Here is a 21,241-nt window from a genome sequence, read left to right as displayed (position 1 = left end):
ATGATCAAAGTGAAAGAGGAGAGTGAGAAAGTTGGCTTAAAGCTCAACATTCAGAAAACTAAGATCATGGCATCCGGTCCCATCACTTCATGGCAGACAGATGGGGAAATAGTGGAAACGGTGGCTGACTTTATTTTTCTGGGCTCCAAAATCACTGCAGATGGTGATTGCAGCCATGAAATTAAAAGATGCTTACTCCTTGGAAGGCAAGTTATGAGCAACCTAGACAGCATATTAAAAAGCAGAGACATTACTTTGCCAACAAAGGTCTGTCTAGTCAAGGCTATGGTTTTTCCCGTAGTCATGTATGGAGGTGAGATTTGGACTATAAAGAAAGCTGACAGCAGAAGAATTGATGCTTTTGAAGTGTGGTGTTGGAGAAGACTCTTGAGAGTCCCTTGGACTGCAAGGAGATCCAACCAGTCCATCCTAAAGGAAATCAGTTCTGAATATTCATTGAAAGGACTGATGCTGAAGCTGAAACTTCAATACTTTGGCCACCAGAGGTGAAGAGCTGACTCATTCGAAAAGACGCTGATGCTGGGAAAGATTGAGGGCAGGAGGAGAAGCAGACGACAGAGGATGAGATGGTTGGATGGCATCACCGACTCAAGGGACATGGGTTTGGGTGGACTCCAGGAGTTGGTGATGGACACGGAGGCCTGGTGTGCTGCGGTTCATGGGGTCGCAAAGAGTCGGACATGACTGAGCGACTGAACTGAGACTGAGACTGTGAATGCTAATATAAATTAATCCTGGTTCAGAGTATTCACATTTTGAAAAATTTCTTAGTACTAAATTCGCTCAAGGGTGAAGAGTCTCTCTGGACCTTCGAGTTTTAATCTGAACGTCTCCATCTTTCCTTTCACAACCAAAGCTCCTCCTCCCATCCTCCAAAGTTGACGAAATCAAATGCCTTGGACCTGAACGTTTTAGTAATTCTGATAATCTGACAGAAAACAAAAATAACCAGGGCGGAGGAAATGTACAAATTTTTAGTTTGGGGATTGCAAACATGGAGAAATGCCGCCTCCTGATGGTAAAAGGGGGAAACAGCAGGAAAAAGGCCAACAAAGACCTTTAGGAAAAGCAAATACTTGCATTTCAAAGCATCAAACTGCTCAAGTCGGTGGCCCTCAGATCGCCGAGGTCGGCCTCTTCCGGCTGTTCTGACCACTCAGTGCGCCCTGTGCAACGTGATTGACAGAGTAAGAGTCCTGTCCGTTACCTAAATTCGTCACTCAGGAAACAGAGAACCCGACCCTTCCGGAAGCTCCGCGTCCGCGCTTTCCCGGCATCCTTTGTCTTCCGGCTGTTCTCAGATCCCTCCGGCGAGTCTCGGTTTGCGCGCCCATTTCGAGCCCGAGTGTCAGACTCGGCTTTGCGGACTTGAGACTTCTGCACAGATTTTCCGGGACTAAGTTCTTGGCTATGGGGGCAGGAATGGCTCAGCTGGAGGGTTACTACTTCTCGGCTGCCCTGAGCTGTACCTTTTTAGTGTCTTGCCTCCTTTTCTCTGCTTTCAGCCGGGCCCTGCGAGAGCCCTACATGGACGAGATCTTCCACCTGCCGCAGGCGCAGCGCTACTGTGAGGGCCATTTCTCTCTCGCGCAGGTGGGGTCCCCAACCTGTCTGCACGCTCACATTGGCTAGAAAGGGAAGATCTGGCCCCAGCGCTGATTTCCCCCGTCTTTATCCTTAGCTCCCTTCACTCCAAACAGGAAAGGAACTGGGTAATTTTTTGTTCCTCTCTCTGAGAGCTGTAAAATATTTGCTAAATGAGTGCATAAATGGCAGATTTGTCTCCTAGCAAGAAATCCTCTGGGAGATTAACTAATGGGGAACTAAGTTATTGCTCCTCTTTTTGGCAACTAATATAAGCTATCCTAGTTTTTCTTTGCCAGTTCCAGAGTTAGAGGCGTTGGATTGCTCCTAGGAAATAAAAAAATTCACATTCGGTCACCTGTCAAGCATCTCACTGTGTATTTTGAGAGTGGGATAGGAGCCGCTAAGAAGTGACAAGTTATGTTAGTTCCACCCTTGGTGTTTTTAACAACCTTCTGTAAACTGGATAAACTGTCAACCAGTGAAGTGTTTGAATATGCTTTTCGAAATGGCAACCCAGGCTAGTGTTTTTGCCTGGGAAGAAATCCCAGGGGCAGAGTAGCCTGCCAGGCTACTGTCCGTGGGGTCACAAATAGACAGGACTTAATGACTAAATAACAGCAGCAACATATGCAGATATGGTTATAAAAATCCTTTGGGGGAAGGCATTGTAGAGTATAGTTAAATATAGTTTATAGTTATAGAAAAACCTGGTTTTAAAACTTGGTGCTAATGTTTACTATTCATGTGGCTTGGAAATTTTCTGAGTTTCTGATTACTCATCTGAAAGTGATGGTAAAACAGTATCTATTATAGGGCTTGTTACAGGATTAAATACAGAGTATTGGCTCAGTACATTGTAGTTGTCATTATGGATCCTGTGCTTTAATCTCTTTATTTTTCTCTCCATACCCATCAGAGTTCCAGCAGGTATTTCCAGGCTTTTTAAAACTGTGGTGTTTACAGTTTAATCACCAAAGACAGGCCCTCCAAAGAGTATGTCTTGGAAACTGAGTTTAAGTTGTTGACTACTGGTTGCTGATACTTTAACAGTCAGAAAGCAAATACAAAAGACAATAAGGAAGACTTCTTTAGAGGAAATGTCTGATTTGCCCTGATGTTAAAAGGACTCATTTAACTGTGTCATAGGATAACTTCCCAGAAATGCCTGATTATTAATAAAGATGACATTTCTGTGTGAGTCTTATCAGTATAATCTGTTTCTTGCTTTTGCTTCGTTGTTGACGTTTTGTTTTTAAGTGGGACCCCATGATTACTACATTACCTGGCTTATACCTGCTGTCAGTTGGAGTGGTCAAGCCTGCCAGTTGGATCTTTGGATGGTCAGAACATGTTGTCTGCTCCATTGGAATGCTCCGATTTGTTAACCTTCTCTTCAGCGTTGGCAACTTCTATTTACTATACTTGCTTCTCCGCAAAATGCAACCCAGACACAAGGTTTGTTTCCAGAATAATTTAAGTTTATGTACAGGCAGGTCCACAATTATGGTGAATTTATTTTATGAAATTTGGTGGAAAATGTTTTTAACAATATTTGTATATATTTTGTAAAATTAAAGCAAGTCTTCTACCCCCATTTTAGAAGATGTTTGTGTTTAAATATTTGAAAAACTAATTATAAAATATATAAATTTTCATGAATTAAGTCAGTTCAGTAAATATTTATTGTGCTTATTCTGTGTGTTAAGCACTGAGACTACAGAGGTAAGTGAAGCAGTCTTTTTCTTATAAAACTTATGTCTTCATTAGGGGAAACAGATGTTACCTGGGCAGTTTTTTGTGATTTAAGAATGCAGACCCTGGAGATGAATTACGTGGGTTTGAATTTTATCCACTTACTAATTGTGTTACTTTGGGCAGGTTACCCCTTAGTGACTCCATGTTTTCATTTGTTAAATGGGAAAAATATAGACTTAACCTCACAGGACTATCCTGAAGCATAAAAGAGCTTAATAAATGGAAGGTTCCTAGAATATTGCTGGATGTAATAGGAATCAGTAAATATTAACTGTAATGGTTAGTTTTAACTTGAAATGATTTCATTAGTGTAAATTGTGGGATAACGATAGCTGTAAAACACTACAAGAATACAGAGAAGGAGCACTTGTTGCAGCCTGGCTGGGAAGGAAAGCTGTTGGTTGCATTGGGTAAGACTTCACACATCAGGAAGATCATACCTGATCTGAATCTTGATGACAGACAGGGCTGTAGAATAGGAATGAATTCTGACAGAAATAGCATTAGCAATTGTAGAAAGACATGGAGCAACAAGATACAGGGAATTGCTATTTGTAACTATAAGATTATAAAGTACAGGGATATGAGGCTGTAGAAGTAGGTAGGAGAGAAGTCATGAGTATCCTTTTTATGTCATGGAAAGTATTCTAAACTTTACCTAGTAGGTGATGGATAGCCCTTAATTTTAATCAAAGGAATGGCATGATCTGGCTTGGTGATTTAGATTAACTGGAAGATAGAATTCAAGGAAATAAGAGTACTTTCAAATTCTGAAATAGATTATCAGCCCAAAAGAAGATGTTTAACTTTAGATGAGCCCCACTATTTTCGGGAAGATCCCTGTAATTTCATCACAAAATAGTAAAATCATTGTATGTGGTGGTATAAATGTTATATACGTATTTAAATTCTCTCTAGTGCAGAGTTTTGAGACTGCACTAGAAGTTGGTGATGATGGCCAAATGAACGCTTATGGAAGGCTCACCGAAATGGACCACTTGCACTGTGCCCCATTCATCTCCATGTTCTCCGGAGAACTGAGTTCATAGTCTTGCACACAGTAACTCCTTAACTGTTTGTTGAATGACTCAGTCTAATAGGCAATAGAAGCTTTGACACATATATGTATTGTTTTATTGGCTTCCAAATTTCTAGGTGTAACTAAAAAGTATCAAAAAGTTCCCTCATAAATATATACTGTATTTTTGCAAAGCCAGGAATAAGGTTAATATTGAATAATTTTATTTATGTAGAACTCAGGCAGTTTTTGGTTTGTTTGTTTTTTTTTAGTAAATCTCTCCCTTAGCTCTGCGGAAATAGCCTGTCGGTCTTATTGTGAACTGTGTTTTCTCTTTTCATAGGCTGCCTCATGTATCCAGAGGATCTTGTCAACATTAACATTAGCAATATTTCCCACACTCTATTTTTTTAACTTCCTTTATTATACAGAAGCAGGATCCATGTTTTTTACTCTTTTTGCCTACTTGATGTGTCTTTATGGAAATCATAAAACTTCAGCCTTGCTTGGATTTTGTGGCTTCATGTTTCGTCAAACAAATATCATCTGGGCTATCTTCTGTGCAGGAAATGTCATTGCACAAAAGTTAACTGAAGCTTGGAAAACTGAGCTACAGAAGAAGAAAGAAGAGAGGCCTACCCCTATTAAAGGACCATTTTCAGAATTCAGGAAAATTCTTCAGTTTCTCTTGGCTTATTCCATGTCCTTTAAGAACTTGAGTATGCTTTTACTTTTGACTTGGCCCTACATTCTTCTCATGTTTCTGTTCTGTGCTTTTGTGGCAGTTAATGGTGGAATTGTTATTGGTGACCGGAGTAGTCATGAAGCCTGTCTACACTTTCCTCAGCTGTTCTACTTTTTCTCTTTTACTCTCTTTTTTTCCTTTCCTCACCTGCTGTCTCTTAACAAAATCAGGGCTTTTCTTTGCTTAGTTTGGAAACGGAGAATTCAGTTTTTTGTGATAACTTTAATCTCTATATTTTTAGTTTGGAAATTTACTTATGCTCATAAATACCTGCTAGCAGATAATAGACATTATACATTCTATGTGTGGAAAAGAGTTTTTCAAAGATATGAAATTGTGAAATATTTGTTAGTTCCAGTCTATATATTTGCTGGTTGGAGTATTGCTGACTCATTAAAATCAAAGTCGATTTTCTGGAATTTAATGTTTTTCATATGCTTGTTTACTGTTACAGTACCTCAGAAGCTGCTAGAATTTCGTTACTTCATTTTACCCTATGTTATTTATAGGCTTAATATACCTCTGCCACCCACATCCAGACTTGTTTGTGAGCTGGGTTGCTATGCAATTGTGAACTGCCTAACCTTTTATATCTTTCTGAACAAGACTTTTCAATGGCCTAATAGTCAAGACATTCAGAGGTTCATGTGGTAATATCAGGGATATCTTGAAGTCTAAAAATAGACTTATTATTTAGACTATTTCTATAATGAAAACTAAGTAGAAATTTTGCAATATCTTGTAGACACTATGGTGACCCTCAGATCACATCAGATTTTTTGTTTTAACTATCTGAAATATGTATTTTAAATACACATATTTAAATATGTATTTAAAATATGTGTTTTAAATACACATACATATATATGTATGTGTATATATATATATATGTATGTTTATATATATGTATATGTATAAACCTGAGGAAATTAAATGGTAAAGAACTGAAGAAAATTTAAGACTTGCTCCGTAAGCTTGTATAATAATGGGAAAAATAAAATTATTTATAGCTATCATATTTCTTTAACACTGTTTGCCATTCAAAAAGCTTAGAAGCTTTTTATATACAGGTTTAAGAAAACTGAGCATGCTTGATAGTACTGAAACTTATTTATTAATTCTCTTCAGAAAAATTAGCAAAGTCTTTAAAAATATTTGCAATTAGGTAATATTGATTGAAAAGTTGTTTAACATTTTAGTAAATATAATTTTAATCATAAGTAAAATAGACTCACATAGATAAGTAAATGTTGTAAAATAGAGGCTCTTCTGTGTTTATCTAGGAATCAAGTTGTGGATTTTTGTTAAAAATCTAGAAATGATGATGTCCTTTCACTGTTCCTAGTGTGAAGCATATGATGGCCAAAGATAAATTGTGTTCTTGATAATACCTTTTAAATTGGGTTTTCTTTCTGAAATACATTACTGTATTAGTTTCCTATGGTGGCCATAACAGATTACCACTAATTTGGTGGCTTAAAAAAACTTTCACAGATCTGAAGGCTAGATGCCTAAAATTAACATGTCACCAGTGTTAGCTGCTTTGGAGGCTCCAAAAGAGAATCCATCCCATACCTCTCTCTTGCTTTCTGCAGTCCATGGCGTTCCTTGGTTTATGGATGGATTACTCCAGTATCTGCCTCTCTCTTCACATGGCCTTCCTCTCTGTCTTCCTTCTCTTATAATAACAATTCTTTCTCTTTGGATTTAAAGCCCACCTAATTCAGGATAATTGCATGTCTAGATCTTTAACTTAATTATGTCTGCAAAGACTCTTTCCATATAAGGTCATATTTACAGGTTTCAAGTTCTAACTTTGTGGAGCACTTTTTAACCCATCAAAGTTACTAAGGGAGATTTTTCAATAAACTTCATAAAACTTATAGGAAATAATTTCTTTGCTAAGATATTTTAAATAGCATCTTTTCTGAGAGGTTAAAAACAAATGACTTGCAAAGTCACATAAAAACTAAAGATAGCTGGTATTTGATCCCATTATTCCCCAAAAGCTAGAATTTAAAGGAAGTTTAGAAATTATTTGATCTAGTCTTATTTTGTAGATTAGGTAACAAATGTTTGGGTATGATTTAGGGGGATTAATTTCGGATTCTGTGTCTACTATTTGGAGTACATTCATTTGAGTTGTCATTCCCTTACAGAGAAGTATTATTTGGGTATGTTAACTTTGACACGTAAACTTAAAACTGTGAATAGAATTCATTTTTTAATCCAGTTTGACATTTGTAAATTTTTCAACTGTGAACTGTTTTCAGTGTTGTATTATGGTTCTCTGGGTTTCAAATAAGGAGTGAATTTGGAAAATACTCTTTATTTGCAAATATAAAATTGTGCACAAGTACAAATTACAAGTGTAGCCCTGAGTAATAAATACAAAGTCTTGTGTTGTATACACTCTTTGGGGCCAATTTGTATTCTATTCAGTGCTTACAAAGTAGATTGACTCTTTAGTTATAACAGACTGTGAGACAAATATTTTTACTGACACTTCTTTTTTTTCAAATTAGACAAGAAAGCACACTTGAACAAATTCTTATTTTATAATGGAGATATGAAGTCAAAATTCCCCCCAAAATATGTAATTTAGGAAAAACAAATTTCTTATCTGATGCCATCTGTACAATGCTTTTAGGTTTTAGGCGTATTTCTGAGACAAAAACCTTTTTTCCTCTAATGTAGTCTGGCAATAATGGGGAAACTATTCCACCCCATCAGTTAAGGAAATCATTGTGCTAATTCATTTTTAAGTGGAGAGTCCCTGCTGTTTTAAGAGATCATTTGAAATGCTGTGAATTAAAAGGTACTCTACAGCACTGCTTTTAGGAACATCCTGAAGTTTTATGTATTTTGAATATTTTTCAAGAGTTACCAAATAAATATATATGTTTGACATTTTTTTTAAAACAGACTTAACTGAATTATTGATTAGAAAGTAATTCTTAGGGAGGTGATGCGTGTATAATTATGGCTGAATTGCATTATTATTCGGCAGAAACCAAGAAAACATTGTAAAGCAATTTTCTTCCAACTAAAGAATAAATTTTTAAAAAATTTATTTCTCTTTCAAGGGAAGAGACTTAAACCAATTATGAATATTTTATGTTGTTTTACTTAAACTGTATTTACTACTTTAGAGATTACTGTTACTTAGGGTACTGTTTGGGGCTTTCCTGGTCGTTCAGCTGGTAAAGAATCCACCTGCAATGCAGGAGACCCTGGTCCAATTCCTAGGTTGGGAAGTTCCCCTGAAGAAGGACATGGCAACCCACTCCAATATTCTTGCCTGGAGAGAATCCCCATGGACAGAAGAGTCAAACAGAAATCAAATCCTCTCAAGTTGTGTTGTGCCTGGGGGCTCCTCTCTAGTTGCAGTTTGTCGGCTTATCTCTATTGGTGGTTGGGGGGACTCCTCTCTAGTTGTGGTGTGCAGTCTCCTCTCTAGTTGTGGTGTGGGGGCTCCTTCCTAGTTGCGGTGTGCTAGGGGGCTCCTCTCTAGTTGTGGTGGGGTGCTCTTTAGTTGCAATGTCTGAGAGGACTCCTCTTTGCGATGTTCAGGGGGTCTCCTCTGTATTTGTGGTGGGGGGCTCGTCCCTATTTGTAGGGGAGGGGTTGCTCTCTAGGTGCGATGTCCTTGGGGCTCCTCTCTCGTGGCCGGTGGCTTCTCTGGAGTTGCGGCAGAGGGCTCCTCGAGTTACGGCAGGGGACTCAGGTCTCCTCCCAAGTTGCCACAGTACTTACTCTTGGGTTGTGGTGGGGGCGGCTCAGCACGGGAGTCTTCTCTATTTTTGGCACTAGTGTTTACTCACTAATTTTAGTGGTGTTACTCCTCCGAGGGTTCCTCTCTAGCCACATGGGGCAGTGGTGTTCATCAATAGTTACAGGTGTGCCAGGGGGCACAACTTGTGGCGGGGTCTTATTTGGAGTTGCGGCGGAGAGCTCCTCTTGAGTTGTGGCAGGTGACTCAGGGCTCCTCTGGAGTTATGATGATGCTTCCTCTCGGGTTGTGGTGGTGGCGGCTCCATGGAGTGGGGTGGGGTTCTTTCTACTTTTTGCACTGGGGGCTCCTCACTAGTTTTCACGGGGTTGCTCCCCTCTAGTTTTCAGGGGCTCCTCTCGAGTTACTTCAGTGGGTGTGGAGACCAGCTCCGACAAGCAGGGTTTCCGAAAACGCAACACGACGAGAGAATGAGAAAGGAGACACAGGAATTCAGAGAACAGCGAGGATCGGGACCAACACCGCTCCAAGGTGAAGGTGCCAAAACTGAATCCAACCCAGCTTTATTATACTTTCAGCCGTGAATGAAAGAATATGCGGGGAGTTAAACTATAACTCATGTGGCCTTAAGGGCCAAAGAACAAAATGATCATTAACCATTGAGTAATTAAGAAACAGTAATCAATAACAAATCAGTAACTAAGACTAATATTCTTATCTATCGATTTTCCACCAGATACGTAAAACATGTGACTCTGAGACGCCAGTTGAGAAACAGTCTGGGGTCGGTTTTCCGACCCCAGGATCATATCTTGTTTTCAAGATTATGAACTGTTCCCTCTGGACTTGTTTCAAGAGTCTCATGCCCTATAGCATCCAGTTTATCAATAATTATAAATCTCTTTTGTGGCCCTTGCCGTGGCCTGCTTTTCTTTTATTCTTCCTGACTCCTACAAGTGGGCTCATCTCCATTTGCGACAGAGTGACTCCTTTCTAGGTGTGATGTGTCCTGGGAGCTCCTTTCTAGTTATGGTGGGGTGATCTTCTCCAGCTCTTGTGGGGGAGCTAAGGCAATGGCAACCCACTCCAGTACTCTTGCCTGGAAAATCCCATGGACGGAGGAGCCTGGTAGGCTGCAGTCCAAGGGGTCGCGAAGAGTCAGACACGACTGAGCGCCTTCATTTTCACTTTTCACTTTCATGCATTGGAGAAGGAAACGGCAACCCACTCCAGTGTTCTTGCCTGGAGAATCTCACGGACGGTGGAGCCTGGTGGACTGCCGTCTGTGGGGTCGCAGAGTCGGACACGACTGAAGCGACTTAGCAGCAGCAGCAGCACCTCTGTCTTTGCGGCCGGGATCTCCTCTCATGTTACAGCAAAGGGCTCAAGTTGCGCCAGATTCTCGATTCCTCTCAAGTTGCGGCGGGGGTCTTGGGGTTCCTCTCAAGTTGTGGAGGGACTCAGGGTTCCTCCTGAGTTGTGGTAGGGCCTCCTTTCGAGTTGTCTTGGGGTGACTCCTCTCTAGCAGCGATGTGCAAGGTGGCTCCTGTCTAGTTGCGATGCGCGGGTGGCTACTCTAGCTGCACTATGGGGCTCCTCTCCTGTTGGTGTGGGGTTCAACTCTTAGTTGTGGTGGGTGAGTTCCTTTCTAGTTGTGGTATGAAGGCTCCTCTCTAGTAGTTGTGGTGAGGGGGCTCTTCTCTAGTTGCGGTGGTGGTGGGGGGCACCTCTAGATTTGCAGTGGAGTGCTCCTCTTCTCCAGTACTCTTGCCTGGAAAATCCCATGGACGGAGGAGCCTGGTAGGCTGCAGTCCATGGGGTCGCTAAGAGTCGGACACGACTGAGCGACTTCACTTTCACTTTTCCCTTTCATGCACTGGAGAAGGAAATGGCACCCCACTCCAGTGTTCTTGCCTGGAGAATCCCAGGGACGGTGGAGCCTGGTGGGCTGCCATCTATGGGGTTGCACAGAGTCGGACACGACTGAAGTGACTTAGCAGCAGCAGCTCCTCTTGAATTGTTGTGAAGGGTTCCTCTCTGGTAGGGATGTGCAGGGGCACTCCTTCCCAGTTGCGATGTGCAGGAAGCTACTCTCTATTTGTGGCAGGGGGCCTTCTCTTTAGTTGTGGTGTGGAGGGCTCCTCTCTAGTTGTGGCAGGGGGGCTTCTGTCTAATTGTGATGTGCGGGTGAGCTCCTCTCTAGTAACGATGTTCATGGGGGCTACTCCCTAGTTGCGGCTTGGGTTCTACTCTCCAGTTGTGCTGAGGTTGCTCCTGTGTATTTGTGGTGGGGCTGCTCCACTCAAGTTGCGGCTGGAGGCTCCTCTCTGTGGCAGAGGTGATCCTCTCTAGCTGCGATGTCCGGGGGATTCCTCTCTAGTTGTGGCGGGATGACATTCTCCAGTTTTGGCGCGTGGGCTCCTCTCTCATTGTGGCTGTGGGCTTCTCTCGAGTTGTGTCATAGGCCTCCTCTCAAATTGCAGTGTGTGGGCTCCTCTCTAGTTGTTGGGGGGGGGGGGACGTCTCCACTCTAGTTGTTGAGGGGGGCTCCTCTCTAGTTGCAATGTGCAGGCTCCTCTAGTTGTGGCAGGGCCTCAAGTCTCTAGTTGTGTCAAGGGGCTCCTCTCTAGTTGTGTTGGGCATGGGTATTCCTCAATAGTTGCTGTGTGCATGGGGGCTCCTCTCTAGTTGTGGTGGGGGGCTCCTCTCTTGTTGCAATGGAGAGTCAACTCTAGTTGTTTGGGGGGGCACCTCTCAAAATTTGGCAGTGAATTTTCCTTTCTAGTTGCGTCGTACTAGGGGTTCCTCTCTAGTTGTGGTGGAGTGACTCCTTCAAGTTTTTTCAGTTGTTCCTCTCTAGCTGCTATGAGCAAGGGGCTACTCTAGTTGTGGCTGGGATCACCACTCTAGCTTTATCGGGGGGCTCATCTCTAGTTGCACTGAACTAGGAGCTCCTCTCTAGTTGTGGTGGTGGGCCTCCTTTGAGTTGTTGCAGTGGTTCCCCTCTAATTGCGATGGGGAAGGGGCTACTCTCTAGATGTGGCGAGTGGTCAGTTCTCTAGTTCTGGCAGGGGAGCTCCTCTATAGTTGCATTGGGCAGGGATGTTCCTCAATATTTGCGGTGTAAGGGGGAGGGGCTCTTCTCCAGATGTGGCGTGCAGGCTCCTCTCTAGTTGTGGCAGGGGGTTCCTCTCTTGTTGCCATGAAAGGTCAACTCTCTAGTTGTGGTGGGTGTCTACTCTCAAGTTGTGGTGGGGGCTCCTATCGAGTTGCAATGGGGGTCTCCTCTCATGTTGTTTCAGGGGGCTACTCTCTAGTTGTGATGTGTGGTCTCCTCTCTAGCTGTGGTGGTGGTGGGGGGCCCTCTCGAGGTGTGGCAGGAGGCTTATCTCTACTTACGGTGGGGGGATCTGCTCTAAGTGCCATATACAGGGTGTTTCTCACTAGTTGTGGCCCTGGGAGTTTTCTAGTTGTGGTAGGGGGCTCCTCGCTAGTTGCTTTGAACTAGGAGCTCCTCTCTAGTTGTGATGGGCCTCTTTTGAATTGTTGCAGTGGTTCCTCTCTAGTTGCGATGGGCAAGGGGCTACCCTCTAGTTGTGGCGGGAGACTCTAGTTGTTGCCATAGGGCTCCTCTGTATTTGTGAAGTATGGGTTCCTCTTTAGTTGCTTTGGGGGCTCAACTCTCTAGTCGTGGTGGGGTGATCTCTTTAGTTCTGATGTTTGTGTAGGCTCCTCTCTTGTGGTGGAATGGTGCTCCTCTCTAGTTGTGTGGGGGGGGGGACTCTTCTCGAGTTGCGGCTAGGGCTCCTCTCGAGTTTCAACGGGAACTCATCTTGAGTTGCAGTGGGTGGCTCCTCTCTAGTTGTGGCAGGGGACTCTTCTAGTTGTGTGTAGGGACTCCTCTCTAGTTGCAGTGTGTGGGGGGGCTCCTCTCCTGTTGCAGTGGGGGCTCCTTTCGACTTGCCATGTATGTCTCCTCTATTTTTGGTGGGATCTCCTCTCTAGTTGTGGTGAGCAGAGGGCTCCTCTCTAGTTGGAATGTGAGTGGGCTCCTCTCTACTTGTGGTGGGGGGATTCTCTCCAGTTTTGGTGGTGGGATCCTCTGTCGTTGTGGCTGGTGGCTCCTCTCTTGTTTTGGCATAGGGCTCCTGTTGAGTTGCAGCAGGGAACTCGGGGCTCCTCTCATGTTGTGGCAGGGGACTTGGGGTTCCTGTCGAGTTGTGCTGGGGCCTCCTCTTGAGTTGCGGTGCGGTGGCTACTATCTAGTTGCTGCTGGGGCTCCTCTATAGTTGCAGTTGGGGTCAGTTGTGTAGTTGTGGTGAGTCGGCTCGTCTCTAGTTGTGGTTTGCTGGCCCCTCTCTAGTTTTGACAAGGGGGTTCCTCTCTAGTTGTAGTAAGGGGCTCCTTTCTAGTTGTGGTAGAGTGCCCCTCTTGAATTGTGGTGGGGGGGGGGGAGTCCTCTCTGGTTGTGATCTGAAGGTGCACTCCTTTCCATTTGCAATGTATGGGAAGCTACTCTCTAGTTGTGGCGTGGGGGGCTCCTCTCTAGTTGTGGCAGAAGCTTCTTTCTAATTGCAGTCTGCAGGTGTGCTCCTCTCTAGTGGCAATATTCAGGGGGCTACTCTCTAGTTGTGATGGGGGGCTGTTCTCTAGTTACGATCTGTGTGGGGGCTCCTCTCTAGTTGTGACGTGCAAGGGCGCTTTTCTCTAATTGCGATGTGTGGGATGGCTCCTATCTAGTTGTGGTCGGGGGCTCCTCTCCAGTGGTTTTGGAGGTCTCCTCTCAGGTTGCAGTGTGCAGGTGCTGCTGTCTAGTTGTGGCAGGGGTCTCCACTCTGTTTGTGAAGGTGGGGCTCCACTCTAGTTGTGATGTACAGGGGGCCCCTCTGTACTTTCGGTGGTGCGCTCCTCACTAGTTGCTCCTGGGGGTAAACTATCTAGTTGTGGAGGTTGATCAACTCTCTAGATGTGATGATTGGGCTCCTCTCTAGATTTGATGTGCCAGGGTGCTCCTCTCTAGTTGCGCTGTGCCTGGGGGGTCCTCTCTAGTTGTGACGTGGGAACTCCTGTCTACTTGCAGTGTGCAGGGGGGCTCCTCTCTAGTTGCAATTTGTTGGCTCATCTCTATTTATGGTTGAGGGGCTCCTCTCTAGTAGTGGTGGGGGGCTCCTCTCTAGTTTCTGTGTGGGGGGGCCTCCTTTCTGCATGCAGTGTCCACATGGGCTTTTCACTAGTTGCAGTGTGCAGCAGGGGGCTCCTCCTCCTGCACAGTGTGGTGGAGGGGGCTCCTCTCAAGTTGCTGCAGGGAACTCAGGGTTCCTCTTGAGTTTTGGAGGGAGGCTTGGGTTCCTCTTGAGTTATGGCAGTGAACTCGGGGTTCCTCTCGAAATGCCATGGGGCCTCATCTCAAGTTGTGGTGCGGTGGCTCCTATCTAGTGCTATGTGAAAGGTGGCTCCTGTCTAGTTGCAATGTGTGGGTAGCTACTCTAGCTGTGGCATGGGGCTCCTCTCTAGTTGTGGTGGAGTTTAGCTCTAGTGTTGGGTGGTCTCCTCTCTAGCTGTGGTGTGCAGAGGGCACCACTAGAGTTGCGGGGGGGTGCTCCTCTTGAATTGTGGTGGGATGGTTCATCTCTGGTAGTGATGTGCAGGAGCACTGTTTTCCAGTTGCGATGTATGGGAGGCTACTCTCTAGTTGTGGCTGGGAGCCTCCTCTTTAGTTGTGGTGTGGGGGGCTCCTCTCTACTTGCTGTAGGGGGCTTCTGTCTAATTGCGACATGCAGGTATGCTCCTCTCCAGTAGCAGTGTTCAGGGGGCTACTCTCCAGTTGTATCTTGGGGTCGACTCTCTAGCTGTGGAGAGGTTGCCGCTCTCTAGTTGTTCAGGGCTCCACTCGAGTTGCAGCAGTGGGCTTGTCTCTATTTGCGGTGAAGGGGATCCTCCCTAGGTCCAATGTCTGGGCAGCTCCTCTCTAGTTGTGGTGGGGGGACACTCTCCAGTTCTACAATTGTGCTCCTCTCTCGTTTGGCCCGGGGCTTCTCTCGAGTTGCGGTAGAGGGCTCCATACGAGTTGGGGCAGGGGACTCAGGGCTCCTCTTGAGTTGCAGTGGTGCCTCCTCTAGGCGAGGCAGCGTGGGGGGGGTCTCAGCATGGGGGATCCTCTCTACTTTTGGCGCTGGGGCTCCTCACTAGTTTTCATGGGGTTGCTCCTCTCTCATGTGGTGGCTCTTCTCGTGTTATGTCAGGAACCTCATCTGCATTTGCAGCAGAGGGGCTCCTCTCTAGGCACAATGTCCCAGGGGGCTCCTCTCTACTTGTGGTGGGGGGTTCCTCTCCAGTTTTGGGTGAGCGGCTCCTCTGCCGTTGTGGCCAGGGTGGCTCCTGTCTAATTGAGATGTGCGAATGGCTACTCTAGCTATGGCGTGGGGCTCCTCTCTAGTTGCATTGGGGTTCATCTCTTAGTTGTGGTGGGTGGGCTCCTCTCTAGTTGTGGTGGTGGGGGCTCTTCTCTAATTGTGGTGTGTGGGGGGCACCTCTGGATTTGTGGTGGAGTGCTCCTCTCAAATTGTCATGGGGGGGATCCTCTCTGCTAGCAATGTGCTGGGGTACTCCTCTCCAGTTGTGATGAGCGAGAGGCTACTCTCTTGATGTGGCAGGGGGCCTCTTCTTTAGTTGTGGCATGCAGGGTTCCTCTCTAGTTGTAGCAGGGGGCTTCTGTCTAATTGCAATGTGTGGGTGTGCTCCTCTCTAGTAACAATGTTCAGGGGGGCTACTCTATAGTTTTAGCTTGGGGTCTACTCTCTAGTTGTGGCAAGGTTGCTCCTCTCTAGTTGTGTTGGGGGGCTCCACTTGAGTTGCAGCAGGTGGCTGATCTCTGTTTACGTTGGAGGGGATCCTCTCTAGGTGCAATGTCGGGGGATCCTCTCTAATTGGGGCAGGGGGACACTCTCAAGTTTTTGCAGGTGGGTTCCTCTCTAGTTGTGGTGGGAGGCTCCTCTCCAATTGCTGTGCTGGCTTGGGGCTCCTCTAAAGTTAAGGTGAGGGCTCCTCTCAAATTGCAGCAGGGGGCTCCTCTCAAATTTCAGTGGAGGGGCTCCTCTCTAGTTGTGGTGCGGACACTTCTCTAGTTGTGATGTCTGAAGGGGCTCCTCTCTCATTGCAATGTGCAGGGGTGTTCCTCTCTAGTTGTGGTGGGGGACTCCTCTCTATTTGCGGTGGAGGGGCTCTTCTCTATGGGCGATGTCCGGGGGACTCCTCTCTCGTTGTGACCAGTGGTTTCTCTCAAGTTGCGGTAGAAACTCCTCTCGAGATGCGACAGGGGACTTGGGCCTCCTTTCGAGTGGTGGTTGTCCCTCCTCTCAGGTTTGTGGTAGGGGGGCCTCTGCTGTGAGGGGTCTTATCTACTTTTGGCTCTAGGGGATCCTTACTAATTTTAGCAGGATGGCTCCTCTCTAATTGTGAGGGGCTTCTCTCAAGTTACTTCAGGGATTTCATCTCTGTTTGTGGTAGAAAGGCTCCTCTCTAATTGTGGTGGGGAGATCCTCTCTAGTTCTGGCATGGGACCTCCTCTGTCATTGTGGCCGGGGGCTCCTTTTGTGTTGCAGCATAGGGCTCCACTTGAGTTGTGGTGGGTGCTTGGGGTTCATTTCAAGTTTCAGTGGGGGAGTCAGGGTTCCTCTGGTGTTGCAGTGGGGCTACCTCTGATTGTGTCGGGCCCACTCCTCTCTAGCAGCGATGTGCAGGGTGGCTCCTGTCTAGTTGTGGTGTGCAGGTGGCTACTCGCTTGTGGTATGGGACTCCTCTCGAGCTGCAGTGTATATCAACACTGTAGTTGTGGTCGGGGGGCTTCTCTCTAGTTGCAGTGTGCAGGGGGCACCTCTCAAGTTGTGGTCAAGTGCTCCTCTTGAATTGTGGTAGAGGGCCTCCTCTCTGGTAGCAATGTGCAGGGGCACTCCTTAACAGTAGCAATGTGCAGGAGGCTCCTTTCTAGTTGTGGCATGGGATCTCCTCTTTAGCAGTGACGTGGGGGGCTCTACTCCAGTTGTGGCAGGGGGCTTCTCTCTAATTGCTGTGGTAGGAGGCTCCTCTTGACTTGTGGCAGGGGACTCCTCTCTAGCTGTAGTGTGGGGGCTCTTTCTAGCTGCTGTGCACTGGTGGGCTACACTCAAGTTGCAGTGTGTGGGTGCCTCTCTAGTTGTGGTGTGGTGCTTGTCTCTAGTTGTGATGTCTTAGGGGACTCCTCTCTCATTGTGATGCACATGGGTGTTCCTCTCTAGTTGTGTTGAGGTCTCGTCCAATCCAACCATCTCTTCCTCTGTCACCCTCTTCTCCTCCTGCCCTCAATCTTTCCAAGCATCAGAGTCTTTTCCAATGATTCTTCTCTTCCCATCAAGTGGCCAAAGTATGGGAGCTTCAGCTTCAACATCAGTCCTTCCAATGAATATTCAAGGTTGATTTCCTTTAGAACAGACTGGTTTGATCTCCTTTCAGTCCAAGGGACTCTCAGGAGTTCTCCAACACCATAGTTCAAAAGCATCAATTCTTCGGCACTCAGCTTTCTTTATAGTCCAACTCTCACTTCCATACATGACTACTGGAAAAACCATAGCTTTGACTAGATGGACCTTTGTCAGCTAAGTAAGGTCTCTGCTTTTTAATATGCTATCTAGTTTGGTCATAGCTTTTCTTCCAAGGAGCAAGGGTCTTTGAATTTCATGGCTGCATTCACCATCTGCAGTGATTTTGGAGCCCAAAAGAATAGTCTCTCACTGTTGCCATTGCTTCCCCATCATTTGCCATGAAGTGATGGGACCAGATGCCATGATCTTAGTTTTCTGAATGTTGAGTTTTAAGCTAGCTTTTTCACTACTCTGCTTCACCCTTATCAAGAGGCTCTTTAGTTCTTCGCTTTCTGCTATAAGGGTGGTGTCATCTGCATATCTGAGGTTATTGATATTTCTCCCAGCAATCTTGATTCCAGTTTGTGCTTCATCCAACCCAGCATTTCACTGATGTACTCTGCATAGAAGTTGAATAAGCAGGATGACAATATACAGCCTTGGTGTACTCTTTTCCTGATATGGAACTGGCCACTTCCTCCACCTCCCCTTGGGGCCCTTGTTGGGGGAAGTGGCTGCCACTTGAGGGGGTACAAAACAGCTCTGGAAAGGCACAGATGACCCAGAAGTGCAGCCTCCCTCCCGCCCTTATCTGTGCAGCTGGACCACATAGAGGCGGACACCCCAGCTCCGACCAAGCTTTCCAATGCCCTCAGCGTCCATGACACTCTGCCTGCATCCCACAGACACCAAGCTCCCAGATAACCTGCTCCAAGCATCTCATTAAGAGAGAGAGTGAGAAAACTCTTTCCTAAGCTTCTAAATTCTGTCAGGAAGCAGACGGTGATGTTGGTAGCATCCTTACAACTGAGCTTCTATCCTCAGCCACTCATCTCTGAGGTCTGGTCTGGCCACCTCCACCCCTGTGTCTCCAGCCACAGTGGCCTTCTCTTAACCTCACATGTTTCCCATAACTCCATTCTCTTGGGACTTTTAAAAGCCTCCTCATGTGGTGCAAGGAAATCATATTATTATTCCAAACGGCTGAAAATTTTCACCTTTTTAAAGAATTTATTAATTATATGTTTATTTGGCTGCATCAGGTCTTAGTTGGGGCACATGGGATCTTCGCTGTGTTATGCAGGATCTTTTGAGTTGCTGTGCAAACTCTAGTTGTGGCTCTGTAGCTCAGTAGCTGTGGCATGGAAGCTCAGTTGCCCCTTGGTATATGGGATTTTAGTTCTCCAATCAATGATTGAACCCACGTCCCCTGCATTGCAAGGTGGATTCTTAACCACTGGACCACCAGGGAAGTCCCTGAAAATTTCACTTTTGAAAACTGAGATAACCAGTTTGATTTGTGGCATTACCTAAACGTACAGTTGGGTGCATTAACCAAGTCACACAGTTATTTCAACAGGTTTTAGACGCACACAGCTGCAGCACAAAGCATTTCTTCATACATTTGCAGAAAGCATGCACTTTTACCAAAACTCCAGCTTACAGTTAAACTGCCGTCAACATCATGAGAATCACTAACACATTCCCAGCAACGCTTTGACAACATCTTCGTTTTCCCTTGTGCTCTTGCTAATGCTGAGCACAGATAAGATCTAGTTTTTCAGCAGACAGTTTCTTTATGTGCTGAGCCCTGTCTTCACGGTGCTGGGCAGAGACAGCAGCACGAGAGCTCATAGTTCTTACTTCTCTGAAAGGCATTATTACAGCCTTTCTCAACTGTGTCCTGATTTAAAATAATCCAAACTAATAGTTCTCAAAATAAAGCTGTAATACAGTTACCTGAAGATGATGAATTGTTTTCAAAAACATATATTACAAAACTCTATTTAGTCACCCTATTTATGGATCAGTTGATGAAAGTTCTTGCGAACTACATAAAACAGTAACTATGAGCTAAAACTGATTTATTAATACTTCAAATTCAAAAACTATGTACATTAGCTCTATTTTTGATTTGGATCCACTCAGCCTGAAGAAATCAGATCATTCTTCATCAGACTGAAGAAATAGTAGGACAAAAGAGAAAGGACGTTTTCAGCTACTCTCTAAGACTCTGACCTTTAGTTCTGATATTGTAAGTACTTTCTGTATTAGCCAGAACACTTCTTCATATTCCAGACTCTAGCTTTTTGAGGGCATAGGTTTAACCCATTTAAGTGAGAAAGGAGCAACAGAAAATGGACGTTCAGGAAAACTTTAAACAGTATGAATGACTGTTAAATTTTGCTCTGCCCCATTTCCCATAATTGTTTTCTGTGCTTTCGATTCCATTTCCTATTGGGAAATATGGATTTTGAAAATAAGCAGACTTGCCTTTTCTAACTGATTAAATGGAGTGGAAAGGGAGAAGGAAGGACTGACTCTTTGAAGGTAGAAATCTCTGAAAACCCTTGGCAGCTCCCGAAGGTGTTGGTTTTTTTATTTGTCAATAATAACACTTGATTTATGTTGGTTAATGTTTCAGTTTCTTTCAGTCGCTCAGTCGTGCCTGACTCTGCAACCCCATGGACTGCAGCACACCAGGCTTCCCTGTCCATCACCAACTCCCAGAGCTTACTCAAACTCATGTCCATCGAGTCAGCGATGCCATCCAACCATCTCATCCTCTGTTGTCCCCTTCTCCTCCTGCCCTCAATCTTTCCTAACATCAGGGTCTTTTCAAATGAGTCAGTTCTTTGCATCAGGTAGCCAAAGTATTGGAGTTTCAGCTTCAGCATCTGTCCTTCCAATGAATATTCAGGACTGATTTCCTTTAGGATTGACTGGTTTGATCTCCTTGCAGTCCAAGGGACTCTCAAGAGTCTTCTCCAACACCACAGTTCAAAAACATCAATTCTTCGGCGCTCAGCTTTCTTCACAGTCCAACTCTCACATCCATACATGACTACTGGAAAAATCCCTGTGGCTACCAGTGGCATAATTTTCTTATTTCAGTTTTGGTTGTTATGGCTAATAGTCCATCATATATATGTATCACACCTTGTTTAAGCTTAATCTGTCGGTGAAGATTTTGCTGTGTCTCTGTGTCAGCTATTGTGAGTAGTGCTGCAGTGCTAGTTGGGGTGCATGTGCCTTTTTAAATGATGGATTTCTCAGGATTTAGGCCCAGACATAGGAATGTCAGATCCTAGACCTAGCCTCTCTTGATAGTATATTTGCAGGCATTCAGAGACTGTCCATTATACTGGGTGTTGTCAGTGTGCCTTCCCACCTACTGTGTAGGAATGTTCCCTTTCCTCAGGCTCTCCTGCCTTTAATGTTTGTAGCCTCATGAGGATGCTCTGATGGGACTGATGGGACTTGACTTCTTGTTTTCATTTTGATTGGCATTCCTGCAGTAATTAGGGATGCTGAGCATCTTGTCCTGTGTATATATTTGGGTCTTTGTTTTTTCCATGAATGGTGTGAGGAAAATTTACCTATGGAAATTGGATTCCTAAAAGCTGGTTGTGTTTGAAATTCATTTCTGCAGTTCCTGCTCCAGGACATGTCCTGAGGACAGCTGTCATTAACAGACCCCAATGCTTGAGAAAAAGAGATGCCAGTAAGTGCTGGAGGTGCAGTTGTAGTTACAGAAAGTGTCCACAAGGTGGCAGCCCTTTCCCCAGGCCACCTCTGGCTCCTTGGGCAATCAGAACCTTAGGGCAACTGCTTCCTGGGTTGCAAATTGGAGTGGAATGTGCCTGAGCAACAACTTAAGGGGTTGTGTCTCACTTCTTCCCGCCTAAAGCTTCAGCCCTCCCCTCCAGACTCATTCCAACCTGGGCCACAGCATCCTGCTGAGGGGCCTAGGAGGCTGCACCTTC

At 45.1% G+C, this 21,241-nt stretch overlaps 2 protein-coding genes across 3 annotated transcripts in view; one reads left to right on the top strand and one right to left on the bottom strand.

Moving 5' to 3' along the window:
- The window catches only part of SYT10 (synaptotagmin 10), a 187,750-nt gene extending 186,520 nt beyond the window's left edge, over nt 1–1,230 (bottom strand). For both annotated transcript variants that reach the window (XR_014082402.1, XM_081591569.1), the window contains exon 1: nt 1,102–1,230. The gene's annotated coding sequence lies outside the window, so the exon portion shown is untranslated. The remainder of the gene's footprint in view (nt 1–1,101) is intronic.
- A 73-nt stretch (nt 1,231–1,303) lies between these two features.
- ALG10 (ALG10 alpha-1,2-glucosyltransferase) lies at nt 1,304–5,878 on the top strand. Its single transcript, XM_081591570.1, has 3 exons — nt 1,304–1,614; nt 2,866–3,063; nt 4,725–5,878. Exons 1-3 carry the CDS (start codon nt 1,432–1,434, stop codon nt 5,778–5,780), a joined length of 1,437 nt encoding a protein of 478 aa, XP_081447696.1. The 5' UTR covers nt 1,304–1,431; the 3' UTR covers nt 5,781–5,878.
- Nucleotides 5,879–21,241: the final 15,363 nt, after the last annotated feature.

This window comes from Giraffa tippelskirchi, chromosome 4 (assembly GCF_054371585.1).
Source record: "Giraffa tippelskirchi isolate mGirTip1 chromosome 4, T2T-mGirTip1v1.2.pri, whole genome shotgun sequence".
Lineage (NCBI taxonomy): Eukaryota > Metazoa > Chordata > Mammalia > Artiodactyla > Giraffidae > Giraffa > Giraffa tippelskirchi.
This window is presented reverse-complemented; position numbering and strand designations above follow the sequence as displayed.